Source organism: Culex pipiens, chromosome 3 (genome assembly GCF_016801865.2).
Source record: "Culex pipiens pallens isolate TS chromosome 3, TS_CPP_V2, whole genome shotgun sequence".
Classification (NCBI taxonomy): domain Eukaryota; kingdom Metazoa; phylum Arthropoda; class Insecta; order Diptera; family Culicidae; genus Culex; species Culex pipiens.
Window position 1 is genome coordinate 28,548,517 of NC_068939.1, and position 20,120 is coordinate 28,568,636.

The following is a 20,120-nucleotide window of genomic DNA, read 5'->3' on the forward strand; positions in this document are numbered from 1 at the left end:
GCGAAGCGTAGTGTCGGAGAAGTCGCCGCAAAAATTCGATTTATTTCCGAAACCACAATAAAAAACACCCAAGAAACGGCCAAGGAAAGACGTTTCTTCACGTGACGTTCCTTCGCGCGATGTTTGTTTGCAAAATGTTCTAGTGAAAAAACTTAAATATTCAGAATTTGTTTATTTTATTGCAACTGAAAGTTATAAATGTATCAATAATTTTGTAATCGATATTATAATATTGAAAATTCCGAATTGCCTTATGATGCCGAATCTCAAAAAGCAGAATCTTGAAATTAAAAGGAAGGATTTTGTATTTTGCTTGAAAAGAAGTAAACCAAAGGGAAAATCCATAAACACACAGATTTAAAAATACAAATATTAAAAATAAAAAAATCTAAGATTAAAAAAATAAAAAGAAATATGTATACAAAAAAAATAAAAATAACAAATTCAAAGCTTAAAAATTCTAATAATTAAAAATTAATAAAATTAAAATAATATAATTTAATAATTCATATATTCAAAATCCTTCAAATAAAAAAATATAATCCAAAAAATTTAAAATTCTAAATAAAAATCTAGAATTTAAAATCATACCCAGATTGAAAATTTAAAAAGATCAAAGAATTTAGGAAATTAAGAATTTAAGAATTTAAGAATTTAAGAATTTAAGAATTTAAGAATTTAAGAATTTAAGAATTTAAGAATTTAAGAATTTAAGAATTTAAGAATTTAAGAATTTAAGAATTTAAGAATTTAAGAATTTAAGAATTTAAGAATTTAAGAATTTAAGAATTTAAGAATTTAAGAATTTAAGAATTTAAGAATTTAAGAATTTAAGAATTTAAGAATTTAAGAATTTAAGAATTTAAGAATTTAAGAATTTAAGAATTTAAGAATTTAAGAATTTAAGAATTTAAGAATTTAAGAATTTAAGAATTTAAGAATTTAAGAATTTAAGAATTTAAGAATTTAAGAATTTAAGAATTTAAGAATTTAAGAATTTAAGAATTTAAGAATTTAAGAATTTAAGAATTTAAGAATTTAAGAATTTAAGAATTTAAGAATTTAAGAATTTAAGAATTTAAGAATTTAAGAATTTAAGAATTTAAGAATTTAAGAATTTAAGAATTTAAGAATTTAAGAATTTAAGAATTTAAGAATTTAAGAATTTAAGAATTTAAGAATTTAAGAATTTAAGAATTTAAGAAATTAAGAATTTAAGAATTTAAGAATTTAAGAATTTAAGAATTTAAGAATTTAAGAATTTAAGAATTTAAGAATTTAAGAATTTAAGAATTTAAGAATTTAAGAATTTAAGAATTGAAGAATTTAAGAATTTAAGAATTTAAGAATTTAAGAATTTAAGAATTTAAGAATTTAAGAATTTAAGAATTTAAGAATTTAAGAATTTAAGAATTTAAGAATTTAAGAATTTAAGAATTTAAGAATTTAAGAATTTAAGAATTTAAGAATTTAAGAATTTAAGAATTTAAGAATTTAAGAATTTAAGAATTTAAGAATTTAAGAATTTAAGAATTTAAGAATTTAAGAATTTAAGAATTTAAGAATTTAGGAATTTAAGAATTTCAGAATTTCAGAATTTCAGAATTTCAGAATTTCAGAATTTAGGAATTTAATAATTTAAGTTAGACTGTAATCCATATTCATACAGACTGCAGTCCCGATTGACCCAGTTGACGGTACAAAACATAATTTATAGAAAACATTCAATAAAATTTACTTTGGGGACCATCCATAAACCACGTGGACACTTTTTTGGGAATCTCGAACCCCCCCCCCCCCTTCGTGGACAATTGTCCATACAAAAAAAATCTCTTTTGTATGGAGCGTGGACAATCGCCGTACCCCCCCCCCCCTAAAGTGTCCACGTGGTTTATGGATGGTCCCTTGACCAGATTCCATTTATTAAATAGTTTAATGTGACATAATGGCGTTACCTTTCAAGAAACAAATAATAATGTTTTGAAAAACGAGGATTATTTTTTTTAATATTCAGGCAACTACAAGGCGTTAATATAATTTAAAAATATATTCAAATTAATAAAAAAATACAATAAACTTTATGACTCATTATTTTCTGTATGATTCAGTACAACTTTTATTAAATTTTTGAAGAATTTTAGATTTTATTTTACCTGTGTTCTCCTTCATTTCGAAATCATTTTTGAGAAGAATGGGAAATGCTGGAAATTATGTTATAACTTTATTAGAACGAAATGCTATAAATTATTTTTATTAGGTCCTTGTCGGTACTGAAACCTGGTTAGCAATGAGTCTGCTATTGTAAATGCAGTTTTCTTAAACCTAAGAAAAACCTAAAACTACAGAGGATCTTGTGTGTAAATGTTAGTGGGAGGGAGCCAATTACCCGCGGCGTACTGAGGGTTAGTATTATGAGAGACTCCTAGTTCAAAATATTCTAGCATAAATGGATCTAAGATCGTTAAAAAATATAAGCATGATCCATTTCTAAACGTTTCAAAAGTTAAACTAGATTTAATCAATGAAAAGTTCTTAAATGTTGAGATAATTGCAATAACTTAACTATTCAATAATATCATTTTGAGTAAGAATCTGTTTTATCTGAAAATCTGTACAAATCAGTACGGTGACCCAAATATCTGTCATCTGTACGTACAGATTCTGTACTCAGATCTTTGCTGAAAATCTGTACCATGACAGATAAATCTGTACATGTGGCAACGCTGCTCACCACAGTGTCGTACACGCACAAAATGAGTGAACCAAGATCAGCGTGTTTTCGTTGCGATCTGTCAGGCGCTCGAACAAACCAGAGCGGCAGAGAAGTGTCAAACATCAGTTGAGGTTGGATTGCAGCATCGAACGGACGTGAGAGTGTAGATTACTTTTTTTTGTTTACTTTTTTTTCTGGTGCGGCAAGTCAGAAACAAAACGAAAAAAAAATGCTGATCCGATTGAATGCCGAAGCGTAATGTAAACAAAAGAGTTGGTCAGATTGAACGCCAAAGCGTCACGTAAACAAACGGGCTGAACCGGTTGAATGCCGAAGCGTCACATAAACAAAAGAGTGGGTCAGGTTGAACGCCAAAACGTCACGTAAACAAAAGAGCTGGTCCAGTTGAATGCCGAAGCGTCAAGTAAACAAAAGAGCGGGTCCAGTTGAATGCCGATGCATCACGTAAACAAAAGAGCGAGTCCGGTTGAAGGCAAGGGATCAAAAAGTCGTAAACAGCAATGGCATCAAATGCTTTTCCAAAACATCCTTCCGACCCTGTCGCTCCCCAAAAAAATACGTCAATCTCCGCAGGCGTCCCAGAAAGATGAAGAGGCGTCCCATCGTTCCAATAAATAAAAAGCAGGCAATCAGCAGGCTCGCGCCCCATTAGAGATGGCACACATACACTGTGAGGACTCACAAACAACCAGCGCCAGATGGAGCCTCCTCCAGCGCGTCACTTCCTTGGGATGGCACAGTCAAGTGTGTGTCCCGTCCACCAATCTGGCACTTTGCCGATAATGATGGGCGGTTCGTCCGACTGGAGATGATCCTCTCATCGAAGGATGTTCTTTTTTGTTTGAAAATTTAAGGTTATGTTGTGTTTTTTGAATGAAATTTCTTGTTTTTTGGGATTTTTTTCCCTCAATTTTCAAAAAATCTTACTCTAAATCTTACTCCAACATATGAATCCCCAAACTAAACCAGCTCACATCACACTCGGAAGCTGGGAAATTAATTCGATTTTTATTATACGTTTCATTTCTTCTCGTTCGGGCCGGCATCTTCGGAGGAAGGGGCGCGCTTACGGAACTTTTCTCTGTGACGCAACGGGGCAATCTATCCTGCAGGGATGCGCAACGAATCAATTTCACGCCTCGACTAGACAGGGCTATCTGGGTGCTACTAAGCCAAAACGTGATTACTGGCATGTGTTAGGGAAGGGTGAGGGGGCGAATAGAAATAAGATACAGGAAGGTGGTTAAGGGGAGAGGTCAAACGAAATTGACCGAATTTTCTTTGAGGGGCGTATTAGGTTTGATTAATGTTCTGCGATTCCAAATTGAAGGTCTTTGGAAAAAATACCTTAAATTTGTTTCACAAATTTAGTAAAATTTACAACAAGTTTCATTAAAGGGCGCTTCTAGCTAAAACAAATTTGGTGAGGGCGTATCTAAATAAAAATGTTGAATAAGGTTACAAAACTAGATTGAATTCGAAAACTAGGTTGTAACAGAGATTGTAATAGAATTTTATATGACAGCGTTTTTTAAAGCATGTAAAATGATGACATGTGACCTTTTTTTAAGAGGGGCGAATCGTTTTGCAATAAAAATTGATGTTGAGGGCGATTCTTATTGGCGCAAAAAAAAAACTTTAAGGCGTTTCTGGTGAACATAGGTTACATTTTTGAAAGGACGCCATTCAAAGTTGTTATGAAAACTTATCAAAAAAGGATTTTAAAAATTTTAAGGACACTTAAAATAAACTTTTTTTTCGGGGGCGCATAAATTTTTTATTTGTTAATCTTTTGGATATTTCCTGGAATTTCTGGTATGTTCAACTATCACTACCAAAAAATCCAATCGAACGTAACCCCCTAAGCACGTGCCTCTCCACCAAACGCCCCCTCTCATCAATTTGGGTCATGATTTTTCATTTCGGCTTCGGTGCGTTTGCCGGAGATATGTAACGAATCACTTATAATTTCCCGCCTCCAATCGCCCCCGATTCTCGCACTTGATTGGAGCCGCTGCCGCGTGATGGGGAAAGAAAATATGGCAAATTAGATTAAGATTTTAGCAGATTTTCCAATTTTCTTTCTCCGCTTTTCTCTGCTATAGGTGGGACGCCGCGAGCGAGAATAAAGCTCTTTATTAAATTAACGAGTTTTATCGATACGAACCGATCGGATTATGGGTTCGTTTGATTTTTTGCTTCTTCTGGAACGATGGTGGAAGGCCTTTGCGAGGGCGGCAGATTATCCTTAAATTTAGCTTACGGATTTGCGGTCGCTTCAAGTGTGAAAGTGGGTGGGGATAAGCGCCTTAATCCAGTTAGGATCGTGACGTTTTGTTCGCGGTAAAACAATAGCATACTTTCAGGCGCTCAATCGTAACAATTGCGCCCGTCATTCTGCAACCGGAAAGCTCCATCTAGTGGATGAATCTCGTTTCCAGGAATTTTTCCTCTTTATTCGGTTGGCTGGGCGCAATTTTCCCATCCCCATTTGGCTTCGCGCCCGGGACTTTCGTCTTCGTCATCAAAAGTGCTTAAATATTCCAGAGCTGCATAAATACATAAATTTCAATTTGTCGGATGCATGATGTGGGGTGGCGGCGGAATATGAACCAACTTTTTCTTTTTGAAAAAAGGGAGGAAAAAAGCATAATAAAAGCTCACTCTTTCTTTTCGGCGAGGCGGCTGGTTGGGAATTTTTATTGCTGGTTGTCGCAAAAGATGTTTGAGAGCGAAATATTTATGAGCAATTGCGTGTAGCATTTGTGGAGTTGAGTGAATCAAGTGCGGGGGTGTATTTCATTCAGTATGTTTGGGAAAACGGTTCCAAAGAGGGGGAACATTCCTGAACGAGGAATTTGCACCGAAATCAGAGTCCCTCAAGGTAATGAAAACATTGTAATGCGTGCGTGTGTGCTCTGGGTTATAAAATTGTTGGTACTTCTTATTCTTGTAACAGAGGTAAATTTATTTCAGATATGCTGTTTTCTTGTTCTTGTTGAAAGAGCTTTAAAAATATCTCAATCTTATTATTTCAAAATAATATTCTGTCCCAGCTTCAACATTCCAAAATTTTGTCCAATTTGTTCCAACTAAGGCCCGCACATTCAAGCTAATGCAGATACAAAGCACCCAAAATCCACCAGGCATCAGAGTGGTTGGTAAGGCTGCATGTGCTCATATTTTCCAGTCCAGTGTCCTCGAGTGGCGGTTAATCTGATGACGAGGACATAAAGCCACAACATTATTACGATTGGCCAGCTGGGACCCTGCGTGACCGCTGGCCGACGGATGCGTTTATAGTCGGAATCGGTGGCCACGCCAGAGGATGGCCCGCGTCGTCAATTATGCTTCTCTGGTGAAAATTTACAGCCTTTCAACGGATTTTCATGGACGGTTGTTTTCTGCAAAGGGGTAAACAAATTCCATGCATAGCGAAGAAAATTTTGATATTTTATTATATTCTTCTAATAATTTTATCTTAAAATACAGTTCGTAGTTTACTCGGTCTAATGATTTTGAATATTTCAATAAATTTACTTTTTTTTAGTTTAAAGTCAACATTAGTTGTTAAAGTGATTTTTTTTTCTCTTTTATCCAAATTTATTCGATTCAATGCAAAAATGTAAAACAATTTGAAATAAATAAATGAATGTGAACAGTTAATAATAAAACGAAAAATATAACAAAGATGAAGAGAATTTAGCCATACCACTTAGAATGTAAATGAAATGTAATTATTATAATAATGTTCAATAAAGACATATTTAATTTCAAAATTTCTTCTAATAATAAAGACATAACAATAACTAGGCATAGAGATTTTTCACGCTCGGAAATTTCAAATTTCACGGGGACCTCAATTTCAAAACATCAAATTTCACGCAAATTTCGCGGAACGTGACAAATGTTAAAAGTAGTCTGAAAATCTTATGTTTTAATTACAGGAACTACTTTTTATCCTTCATTATATATTACCTAAATAAACTAACAACAATTTTAATAAATTTGAACGTGACACAATTTTTTTTTCTAATTTTCGAAAAAGATTCCACCTGGAATGTAGGGCATGCGTATTCTCATTAATTAAACTGCTTTTTTAAATATTCGACTAATAAAGCTAAAAAGTTTTCGCTGATTTGCTTCCTTTTATTGAATTTCATATCAAAGCAAGATTTAACAATCTGCTGAAATAGCTGAAATGAGTGACATAATTTGAATTTTTTGCACATGAAAATAGTAGTTTATGCAACAAGTTGCAAAAAGAGGTTTTTTTCAGCACGAGTCGTACATTTGTCCAACGAGGTTCACCGAGTTGGATAAATACGACGAGTACTGAAAAAATCAAGTTTTGCAACGAGTTCCATACAACATTTTTTGCAATTTCAAAAAACACCCATTGAGTGAAATTTTAAGTCGAATTTTTAGTATTTTGTCAATAAATCGTTTAAATCACAAAAAAAATGTTGAAAAGTGTTTCTTTTCGAAACAAGTGCTGAAAAGTTCAACTTTTCAGCACCCATTGCAGTGCTGAAAAGTAGAACTTTTCAGCATTTATTTTGAAAAGTGTTGCTATTCGATTCTGTTATTTTTGGTACAGAAAAGTAGGCTATTTCGTCGTTCAAGAATGACAGGAAAAGTAAGTAGTTTCACGACGGAATTGCAAAAATAATTTTAAAGGTTTTCATCTCTGTAATCTTAATTTATATTTAAAATCAATGCGCAAAAATGGTATATTTGAAACAAAGTCGAAATTATTATTCAAAATGAAAACAAAACCAAAAAAAAATATCATGTTTTTTAACTTTCACGTGAATCATCCACTCAAATAATCAAATATCGTTAAAATTAAACAGGACTCAGAAAAATGTGAAATGTTTTTAAAAGTTTATTTCAATGACAAATGAACCCTTCATTTTAATTTGAATAAAACAAAGCTTGATTGTTTAAATTTCTTTTGAAACTATACCTTTCAAATAAAATAGCAGTAACATTTTTATTACAGCGAATGAAAATCTTACTAAGGTTAGTTAGTTTCTAAAAAAACTGAATAATCTGAACAATTCTTCAAATGGTTTATATCAAGCTTTTCAATTGTGAACTAATAAAATATAATTAAATAGTCTGTATGGATTAACTATTTATTGTGTTGTTATTTTGAAGAAAAGAAATATTCGAGAAAATTGATAAACTTCACGAATTTCACGCCGTCCACCAAATCATCAAAAATCACTTTCCCTATGTTAGTAATTAAACAAAGATATCAATTCGCTTAATTTTACAGTATTTCATAAGATTATTTTTATTCCTATTTGAGTTTGAGAAACCATTTTGAGAGAAATCGTTACAGTTTCACACAAACATAAATTTTCACGGAATTTCACGGAAAAAGCCAAATTTCACGGATTTCACGCTGTCCGCGAAATCGTGAAATTTCACTAACCCTAAAAATAACAAATCGACGAAAAAAATAAAAATTAATCAAGATCAGCAAGATTTTCTACAATGATAATGTATAATCATACATTAAGGTACGTTTGAAAAAAAAAATTAGGTCGATACTTTTGAAAGCAAGATCTCCCAAGATAAGACAGTACAAAATTGGCCTAAGGAACCATGTTCCGGGACCCCGGTGGAAGATTGACCAGGAATGTCCAGTGATTCTGGCATGTTGCATTTCAAACGTCATGATTTCGACAGAGTAGCGTACTACTAGTGTCCAAATATTAAAACAATTAATTCTGACCTACTGTGACCGATTCCAGGTGCCCCGGGGGAAGCATTGGCCACTTTGGTCCAGTAAAATGGGCAAGATGTATGTCAAACTTCATGATTTTTCAAAACCAATGCGTTAACCCTCTACAACCCAACCTCGCTTTTAGACGGGCTTCGATTTAAAAAATCGCCAAAAATCCATTTTTCAACCAATTTTTGATCTTTAAAAAGCATTGGAAAGAAGAACCCCTTAAATTTAAAAAAAAATTATGTGTTGGATGCTAAACTTGTGTTATGTGACTTGGCCAATGTTTTTAAAAATGTAAATTTTTTGGGGGGCAACTTTAGCTGTGTTTTTTACTAACATTTCCTATATTTTAATTAAAAAGAAGTATACAGTAATTTTTCTAGTGTTCCAGACTATGCCTCTACGCATTTTTTACAGTTTAAATGATAATGGTGTCATTTTATAGCAGAAAATGTGAAAAACAAGCAAAAAATTGGAAAACTTACTGTAAAAACATGAAAAATTTAGATAGGCAAAACGTAATGATAGGAGGTGGTAGAGTAGGCCAAATACTACCAAAAACAAACATAAACTAAACAAGATAATTGCGAATTAAAATACTAAAAATGAAACAAGAAAATATAAAACAAGAGAAATAAAGTTTTTCGTAGAACAAAAGTTGCTCAAAATAAACTCCTGTCCCGCCCGTGTGGATCAATCGGACCGCGCACTGGACTCACAATCCAGAGGTCGCTGGTTCAAATCCCGCGGCGGGCGCTCTAAAATTCTTTGTGTAAATATGGGTATTCGGCGCCGTCGCTCCGTGCCATACTTCCATACACTTAGGAGCCCAGGGCGGCGAAGTCCTTGTAGATAAAAAGGAAGACACTAGTGGTTAGTACTAGCAATGGTGGCCAACAGCTATAATAAAGTCAACTTCGTCAACACGGGAAAAACAAAAATTTTCGAAAAAAACTTTGGGCAGTAGAGGGTTAAAAGCGTTTTCAAGACCAATTGAAGAATTTGGGAAACTTTTTTTTTTAAATCATAAAAAAACGTTACTTAATCCACCTTTAGGTGGTTGGTGCCTTCCTCTCATTTATAGTGATTCCAACCCGCCTAAAGTGTCCACATGTTTATGGATCTCCTCTATTAAAAATAAGTGATGAGTAAAAAAAAAGACTACCTACAGACTTTTTGTCAAGATTATACAGACACGGCCTTTGAGGAAAATGGCATCCCTCTACACGGCTTTTTCGTGGCGATCAGACCCGACCAGTTGAGGTTATGTGAATTCAGACCATTTTTTAAACTGCTTGTAATTTAAGATAGGTAAGTCAGATCTTGAAAATTCTTACTCCACCTAAAAGGTCTTCTCATATGCTTTCTAAAAATATATAACATGTGAGGGTTTCATGAAAAAAACACCCTTTTTACCATAATTTTAATTTAATATGAAACAGTTTTTTTAACATAACTTTTTAAATACATGATAAAACTGCATGAATTTAAATAGCAACTTAGGGGACGTTAAGACGGTTCGATTAAATCCATTCCGGCCAAAATCGGTTGAGCCTGTGACGAGATATTCCAGTGACATTGATTTGGTACACATGTCTACATACAGCCAAACACACAGACATTTGCTCAGCTGGTGATTCTGAGTCGATATGTACAAATGAAGGTAGGTCTAGGAGGTCTAATCAAAAAGTTCATTTTCCGAGTGATTTTTTAGCCTTTCCTCAGTAAGGTGAGGAAGGCAAAACTTAAAATATTTGTTTATCTTGAAAACGCTTTTTTGTTTTGGTTTTGGTTTTGGTTTTGGTTTTGGTTTTGGTTGAACTCATTGAAAAAAAGCTGGACAATCTATTAAAAACAAATCAAATCACAACAAATCAAAAATCAAGTCAATTTTAAAAAGTTTCGATTTAATATATATAATTTTATTATGCAAATTTTGATTATGTTTGGTAAAAGAAAAACTGTAATCATGCTCTTCTTTTTATTTTGTGATAACTCGATGAAACCAAAACTGTTTGTGATTCATAATATTCAGGTATTCGAAGCATTCATCTCTTAGTAACTATTAAAACAATTATTTTAAAAGTATGTTATCCTTTCAATTCTTCAAATAGTATTTATTATGCTTTTCAATTGAAAACTGATAAAATTTACATAAAAAGGCTTTTGCGAATGAAATTTTTGTTTAATGTTGATATTTTATGAAATGTTTTAATTTTTTTAGCTTTAGCTACGTGTTAAAGTGGATTTTCGCCGGTTTTCTAGAACAAAGTATTAAATTTTATTGTTTTTTTTCTTCTGATAGTTAACATGATTTCGAACCAAACTGCATCATTACCTCAAAATTGACGAAATTACATATGGGACGGACTAGCTTCGAGCGGCAGTAAATTCAGTACTCACTTCTTTAAAGTACCATGCGCTTCCATGTAATTTTGATGGGGCAGCATGGTGTTAATCATCCGTTATAAAGCAAATATTGATGACCTATTGCAGGCATTTACACGGAAAATTCAAATAAATTAAATCACGCAAATATCCATGGAATCCCCTATAATTACGAATCTCTATAATTCACTTCAAAGAGTCAACACACGCACCCAGCCAGTCGGTTTACTCACATTATTGTTCTGCTGCTGCTGCTGTCTCTGTCGGTACTCCATCAGTGCAGCGACTGCTTTATTGGCAGCTGCGGTAACGGCCGCCACCGTGGTCATGCCTCTCCTGCCGCTGCTCTCCCCTGCCGTTCCGGAATCTACCACACCAACTTCGGGCTGCGTCCGGAACACGACCAACCTGCTGCTGGCGGCGTTGATGTCCTCGCAAAAGCTCGGCGCTCCGTCCTCGTCACTGCTGCTGCAGCTGTGGTCACCGCCGCTACCAGTGCCTAGGTCCGGCGCCGGCAGGTCCACCGGGAACCGGTTCTCCGAGATGGCCGCCGAGGCTGCGCCTGACGTTGATGAGGGAAACGATTGAAGCCGGTGACTGTTTGCATCCGCCGCCACTGCCGGGGCGTCCACGCTGAGCATTGGAGGGTGGTGAGGCGGTGTGTGCAGTTCAGGGAATTGCGCTCGACCTGCCCCGTGAATGAAGGCAACGCGAGTGCCTCAGCCTTTCAACGAGCGAGCACCGCTAAGCGGGTTTGTAGTGGTGCGGTTCCACCCCAGCCGACTATTGTTCGAGCGCGCTGTCTATTGTTTTGCGTTACAGGCACAAGCTTCTTTTGTTTTCCTGGTTGTGCAGTGTGTGGTTGGTTCTGTTGGAGGGATGAAAAGCCCTGAAAAGAAGAGAAAAACTACTGTAAGCACTCAACTAGTAGATGTGGGTGTGTTTGTGTGTTGTGAGCAGTATGAACAATTTGTGGTGTTGACTGACAAAGTCGGACGGGAACATAAGGGATTACACTGGAAAGGCAAACGCTGCAATCAGGAGAAAAACTCATGGAACAGTTTTCAAGGACCTTTTTTACTTGTTACACTCAAAAAATCAATGAGTATTAAGTATTGTTTAATTAATAAGTAGTCTAAAGTACGAAATTAAGTGCTCAGAAATCGTAATAAAATGGGGTTAAAAACAATGTTTGTAGTTTGAATACTTTCCAATTCAAATTAAGGACCATTTATAAACCACGTATTTTTTTGTAAATTCCAGGTCTTTTTTGGATTTCACATTCTTTTGAACAGTTGTCCATACGAAAAAACCTCCCCCCAAGGTGACCACGTGGATTATGCATGGAGGTTAGGTTGTGGTCAGTTCAGGTGTAGTGTAGAAGTCGTCTTCCTGGAAATATTAACATCTGATTCAGTTGGCAGTTGAATTAAGAAGAAGGTAGTCACTGTTGGTGTCATTGTACTAGTTTACCTGTTATTTTATGCATATGAAGCAACACAGCAAAAAAATTCTGTGTAAAATCGCATGCAAAAGCATGCACATCACCTTTGTGAGAAAAAGCATGTAATATTGTATGAGAAAACGTGTACACAATAAGCATGTACCGAAGAAATAAAATCAGGTCTGCTCATCCCAAAAATAACATCAAATCCGGCGAGAGTCATATTCAAATTACCAAGTCCGCGCCCCAACCCACTCGGCTATCTCGCTGCTATGATAATAGACGGATCAATGCCAATTTAACAGTAGGTTTTCCGTACGTCGACTACTGTGTTAACTGCATACGATGTATGGGGAACCTACAGCTACATCGGTGAAGATCCAACTATTTTCATAGCGGCGAAATAGCCGAGTGGGTTGGGGCGCGGACTTTGTAATCTGAATATGACTCTCGCCGGATTGATGTTAATTGTGGGGTGAGCAGACCTGATTTTTTTTCTTCGGTACATGCTTTTTGTGTACACGTTTTCTCATACAATATTACATGCTTTTTCTCACAAAGGTGATGTGCATGCTTTTGCATACGATTTTACCATCGGATTTTTTGCTGTGAAAAATCGTCTCATTTCTGGCTGATGGCCATATCAGCCAGACTTACGCTCAATTGAAGATGTTGAAACTATGAGAGCAGTTCTCTCAGATTTCGGTCAATCGTTTTTTTTGTATTTTTTAATCCGGCTGAAACTTTTTTGGTGCCTTCGGTATGCCCAAAGAAGCAATTTTGCATCATTAGTTTGTCCATATAATTTTCCATACAAATTTGGCAGCTGTCCATACAAAAATGATGTATGAAAATTCAAAAATCTGTATCTTTTGAAGGAATTTTTTGATCGATTTGGTGTCCTCAGCAAAGTTGTAGGTATGGATACGGACTACACTGGACAAAAATGATACAACGTAAAAAAAATTTGGTGATTTTTTATTTAACTTTTTGCCACTGAAACTTGATTTGCAAAAAAAAAAACATTTTTTTTATATGTTTTAGAGGACATCAAATGCCAACTTTTCAGAAATTTCCAGTTTGTGCAAAAAATCTTTTACCGAGTTAAGATTTTTTGAATCAATACCAATTTTTTCAAAAAATCTAAATATTAGTCGCAAAAATTTTTCAACTTCATTTTTCGATGTAAAATCAAATTTGCAATCAAAAAGTACATTAGTGAAATTTTGATAAAGTGCACCGTTTTCAAGTTAGATCCATTTTTAAGTGACTTTTTTGAAAATAGCCGCAGTTTTTCATTTTTTTAAATTAGTGCCCATGTTTGCCCATTTTTGAAAAAAATATTTTTGAAAAGCTGAGAAAATTCTCTATATTTTGCTCGTTTGAACTTTGTTGATACGACCGTTAGTTGCTGAGATATTGCCATGCAAAGGTTTAAAAACAGAAAAATGGATGTTTTCTAAGTCTCACTCAAACAACCCACCATTTTCTAACGTCGATATCTCAGTTAATGATGGTCCGATTTTCAATGTTAAAATATGAAACATTCGTGAATTTTTCCGATCTATTCGAAAAAAATATTTTCAAAATTTTGAAAACAAGATTAACTTTCAATATTTTTAAACCAAGACAAACTTTTTAAAAGGGCCAAACATTCAATATTAGCCGGGACCGTGGTGTAGGGGTAAGCGTGATTGCCTCTCACCCAGTCGGCCTGGGTTCGATCCCAGACGGTCCCGGTGGCATTTTTCGAGACGAGATTTGTCTGATCACGCCTTCCGTCGGACGGGAAGTAAATGTTGGCCCCGGACTAACCTAAAAATAAAGGTTAGGTCGTTAGCTCAGTCCAGGTGTAGGAGTCGTCTCCCTGGGTCCTGCCTCGGTGGAGTCGCTGGTAGGCAGTTGGACTAATAATCCAAAGGTCGTCAGTTCGAATCCCGGGGTGGATGGAAGCTAAGTGTAAAAAGAGGTTTGCAATTGCCTCAACAATCAAGCCTTCGGACACCTAGTTTCGAGTAGGAATCTCGCAATCGAGAACGCCAAGGCAATGCTGTAGAGCGAATAATTTGATTTTGATTCAATATTGTGCCCTTTAAATATGTTAGTCTAGGTTTAAAAATATTGAAAATATTTTTTTCGAAAAGATCGGAAAATTTCACGAATGTTTCATATTTTAGCATTGAAAATCGGACCATTAGTTACTGAGATATTTTTGCGTCCAATATTTCGATTTTTTTGAAAAAATCAGTATTGATTCAAAAATTCATAACTCGGTCAAAGATTTTTTGCACAACCTGGAAATTTCTGAAAAGTTGGCATTTGATGTCCTCTTAAACATATCAAAAATAAAAAAAAATAAAAATAGTGATTTTTGCAAATCAAGTTTTAGTGACAAAAAGTTAAATAAAAAATCACCAAATTTTTTTTACAGTGTATCATTTTTTTCCAGTGTAGTCCGTATCCATACCTACAACTTTGCTGAGGACACCAAATCGATCAAAAAATTCCTTCAAAAGATACAGATTTTTGAACTTTCATACATGATTTTTGTCAGCTGCCAAATTTGTATGGAAAATTATATGGACAAACTAATGATGCAAAATGGCTTCTTTGGGCATACCGAAGGCACCAAAAAAGTTTCAGCCTGATTTAAAAAAATACAAAAATTAAAATTGAAGAAAAAAGACCGATTTCGTAGAGAATTACTCATGACAGTTCAACTGCTAACTCCTCGAAAAGCAACTCAACATAGACCGGAGAACGGGACGAGCCCACTTTGTAATGCTATAGAGGAACGTTTGAGCAGCGAACCGACGTTCTTCTACTTTGGATGCCGTAATTTGCTTAGACCACGATTTGGCTTGCTTCAAAACCGGGTGTACGAGTCGGGGTTTGATCAGCACTGGCTCAGGACGTTCGCAGCTCAACGGTCCTTCCGGCCGGTGGTCGATGAGCCTCCCAAGATGATCCGATTCAATCAGTTGCAAGAATTGAAGGTGGTTTTTATTTATTTGTGGGTGTTCAGTTTGATGGTAATTTTTGTGGAATTGATTTACTTTTGGTTTCAGAACAGTTCACGTTTAATGAAATTGTTTGCAAATTGTTGCCTAGCACACAGTAGCAACACACTGACAATTTTTACCATGCAAGTAAGCTCACAGTCGTGCAACGTATTGATTGTCATCAGGTGATGTGATAATAACGAAATCAATAAAATATTAAAGTTGACACCCAAAAATGAGTGGCAAAATCCTCTCACAAATTTATAAGAGGCTCTGCAATTGGATTTAAGAAGACGAAGTCGATTTTTTGTCAGTAGTCTCAACTACACCCAAAACCAAAATCATCTGCAACTCAATGATGAGAAAACTTCTGACATTCATAGGGGGATGGCGTCGCTATTTTTAGACCACGTTTTCCACTTTTTCGCATCGAAACCGACTACTTTATCGACTTCATTTTGCTGGGCGAGATAGGACGCCGTCTATTTTTAGACGATGACTCAGCACTTTTCCACTCTTGCACTTAAAAAAACCAGATGGCAGCACGATGTAACGCCACGTCCCTATTAGCAGCACTTTTGAAAAAGGATGATGAGATCATCAAGCCATCCATGCCGTCCAGCAGTTCACACGTTCGAGAGTTCAATGACAAAGGGCACGTTTGCTTTCTGCTTCTTCGCTACCAACAAGGCTCTCGTAGCGCACTGGTTAAGAGTTGGACTCTCACCCAAAGTGCTCCAGATCGAATCTCGGTGTACATCTGCAGTTTTTTTGTTGGTTTTTTTTTTGCATTCATTTTATGGCCGCTCAAGTTTGGGTGTATAAAAGAAAATTTGCCAGTGTTATCTCAGAACTATATTCCCATATGTTTTCACACAACAGCTTGAGTGCTAATGATGGCACGTCACAGAATTTAACGGAGCAACTTTACCGCACCGGTGGCCACCACCACCAATTTGAAAAACATAGCGCTTGAAAACCAGCCGAGCTTTGACTTGAGTTATGGGATAAAATTAGTCCCTTCCCATCGTCGTTGTTGTCATTGTCGTCAGCGGGAAAGTTGTGCTAAATATCCTGGGACAGGAGTGTCGTGATCGGGGACTTTCTTTTATAATAAAAACACAGATATTTTGCAATTAACAAACAACACGTCTTATTCCACAGAAATTAACCACAAAACTGATTTGACAATCTTCATTCTCTCTTTCGCCAGCCGCGCGCATCTCGTTGTTTTCTCGCTTGTTGTTCTCTCTCGCAGCTCGCTAGCGCGCTCTCGCACTCCATCCGCAATCAGCTAACAAGGCAATATTCATGAAGGTGCGCACTTTTTGTTGCGCTCTTAACTATTATTTATGAATTATATCAATGTTATAATAAATACTCATTTAATAATTTATTACATATTCAATCCTGCAACCCATAATCCCTACATTCTCCCTCTTTTCTACTCTCAAGATGACGAATATCAATCATAATTCCTAACAGAAAAATTACATGAATGCTAAATCAATCAATGTTTTTTTTTTTAATTTCTAAAAGATTTTCGTCGGGTTCCTCGACTTTGTTTTCATGCTGATCTAAATACGAAAGCGCAGTCTTCGAAATGTTTCATCTATGTTGTCCAAGAGACTGACATCCGATCGCAGGAGTTGTAGAAAATGGAATGCACTGATGAGGTTGAAAATTTAAAACACCTGAAAATATTAGAAAAAGAAAAAAACGAGGAGAAAAACAAAAACCACAAATATTTCTCAAATAAACGCAGGTTTATCAATTTTTTATGCAATACGAGATTAGTGATTGTTTACCTGATTTTCTTTAAATTTTATGTAATTCAAAATTAAAAAGCAAATTTTACAAACATTGCTGAAACAACACAACACGATTTAAAAAAATAATAATTCAAATTCAAAAGCAATATTTTTTTTTTAAACATTTCGAATTAAATGGAATCAAATTATTTTTCTTTATTATCATTTTGTGAATATGAAATTTAAAACAATGTGTTCTAAATTCAAAAATCTAACATGTTGCTGACTTAAATAACAAATGAAGCATAATCCTGGCGTTTTTAAAGTTTTAAATTCATGTGTGCCATATAAAACAAAGAATAAACATTTCTTAAAATATATACAATGTGGTAATTTATTTAATTTATTTAAAAAAAAAATCTGAAACAAAAACTATGACAGGCACAGATATTGTTTTTACTCAAATTTACACTTTGAATTTATGTGCGCCCGCCACGGAGTTCAAACCGATCTATGGATTATGAGCCCAAGCCCAGTGCCACGTCCGATTGATCGACCAGACGGGACTTGAAGGTAAACATAAACTGATTTTAATATTAAATGCAGTCGTGACGAAAAGTATATGTTTGTAATTAATACCCAAAAACACCCAAAATGGATCTACAAGCAAGCTTATTCCTTCCTCATTTTCAATATTTTTATCTGTACTTTTCTGTAATTTATTCCCAACCAAGCTGTACAGCTAAAACAAACAACTTTTTTTTTTATATAAAGGCTAATATGGAGATCGGAAGGAAAGGAAGGCTTTACGAACAGCAGAACAAAGGAGAGGGAGCGTTTTCTTGGGGCTTTTCTTCACCCTATCTGGCTTGCTTTCGCTTCTACTGCTGCCCATTTGATTTTTTTTCTTGACCGGTTCCTTCTGATGTACATACACCGCTTAACATTGTATCAAAAATTACCGCATTTTAACTAATTTTGAAACTGTTAATAAATCATGGCAAAAATTACTAAAATGCAAAATCAGTAATATTTTTAAAGAATTTGTTTTCATCAGTACCGGTACACTTTCATAAAATAAAAAATAGTCCGTATTTCAGTTTAGGATGATTTCTTAAAAAGCAATCTCAATAAATGAAGCAAATTGCAAAAATAATATAAATAATTCAATTAATGCTCAAAATGTGCTTTGCTGCACAAAATACATTTTTTTATAAAAAAATAAAATCAAATGTTGTTTATTCTTGCCACAAAAGCTTTCTTAATTTTTTTTACCGATTTAACGATTTTGTTCTGTAAATGCATGGTAGTATCAACATTTTTCAACTTTTATATTAAAAATTCTGAACTTTCTATTAATATTCACTTACGCGATCTTTTAACCAAACAAACGATAGTTTTTACCGAATAGTTTTTTTTTCTCTGTTGTGTCTACTAAATAATATTTTTGTTTATCTTGAAACAAAACATAGTTCAGAAAATATTATTCTAATGAATAAAACAAAATCATGTGGTAAATTATTGCAATAAAAATAAAATATATAAATTGAAATAAATGCCGTTCCGCTATATTCGATTTCTATTATATGTCAAATTAATTTTCTCTTCAAATTGTATTTAAAGTAGCTAAAGGTATGGATTCAAGCACTTTTGATATTACCGTAGATTAGATTATTTAATGTTACATTTAATCATGATCAAAACAATTTTTAAGGTCATTTTATTTATAAATACCTTCAAAATGTTCTGTGCTTATCAGATAACAACAAAAAAAATATTTTATTCATTTATGCTTGTAATGCATAGATGTATAGATTGCAATCTGACTACTTTCTCAAAGGGTTCCAGCTCAGGCGAAACATTTTTCAAAATACCACCGCAGAGGTCTGTCAGGCTCCAACACGGAGGAGACAATATCCTAACCATAAATTTCTTCAAAACGTATCTTGCTTACCTAAAAATAGCTGAAAGATTTTTTTAATGTTTTAATTTTTAAATATTTTGTATTATTTTTCTCGTAATGTAAAATGGGTTCCAAGCAACTTTGATATATTACTTGAGTAGATTGTTCACAGAAACTTATTTTTTTTTAATCACGATCTTTACGATCCCTGTCAATGGTTTCTTTTCTTATTTAAAATTTTAACTTTTTCTTTGCTGATAAACTCCTGTTATGTAATTTGAAAAAGTTTGGTTTCATAATTAAGTACAATCGATTAAAGAACCCCAAAGTTTCTTTAATTTATTTTAAAATAATGTTTCTTTTAATTTAATTTTGATATATTTACTTTACTAAAATTCTGAAAGTGTTTTTTTAACTCAATAAAATGATACATTGTTAAAATATAATTTCTATCGAAATTAATGAATGATTTTGAACTATTTTGATACAAATCACAGATATTGCATTGAAAAATAAAAATAAATATAATAAATATAAATGTTTCCTAGTTTTTTTTCTAATTATGTTTTTTTTTTTTCGTTGCTCAAATTGTCACTCATACTTCTTAATTCTAGATTAAATTTTCAAAACAACCTATCCCTCATAGGTTTCCTATGCAGATAGGGCCTTTTGAAAATTTAATCGAGAATTCAAAATTAATATTTAAATATTTGTATTATTTTCTCTTGTGACGCAACGCTCTCACACTTTAAATTATATTTTAAGAATTTCTGATGATTAATCATTCCTTTATTTATTATTTAAAAATGCATCAAATTAATTATTAAGTGAATTATTTTACCTTTTTTTAACTAATAATGTATTGTTCATGTTAACGATTACTTAAATTTTTACTTCCCTGTGAAATAATGTTGGGTTTCAAGCAACTTTTGTATCACAGCTGAGTAAATCGATTAAAGTAACAATTAACCATAACTACTATCAATATGGAATACTTAATCATTAACGTCTTTCAATTTAGAGGTTTATCTTTCAAGAGAGGACAACTCCAGTGTTAGATAAAGTGACAACCGTTTTAGTCCTATTCGATGAATTTAAAATCATTTTTTTAGGTAGTTCACAGACATAACTCCAAAATACATATTGCTTTATCTA

General features: G+C 34.0%; 1 protein-coding gene across 10 annotated transcripts in view; it reads right to left on the reverse strand.

Annotated features, from left to right (window-relative positions):
• LOC120425920 (RNA binding protein fox-1 homolog 1) overlaps positions 1-11,750 on the reverse strand; it is a 344,723-nt gene extending 332,973 nt beyond the window's left edge. For 7 of the 10 annotated variants that reach the window (XM_039590596.2, XM_039590573.2, XM_039590565.2 and 4 more), the window contains exon 1: positions 11,099-11,750. In XM_039590596.2, the coding sequence (XP_039446530.1) occupies positions 11,099-11,506 (408 nt within the window). In that variant the 5' untranslated portion in view covers positions 11,507-11,750. The remainder of the gene's footprint in view (positions 1-11,098) is intronic. The other 3 variants (XM_039590611.2, XM_039590605.2, XM_039590582.2) reach the window with 1 other exon arrangement.
• Positions 11,751-20,120: the final 8,370 nt, after the last annotated feature.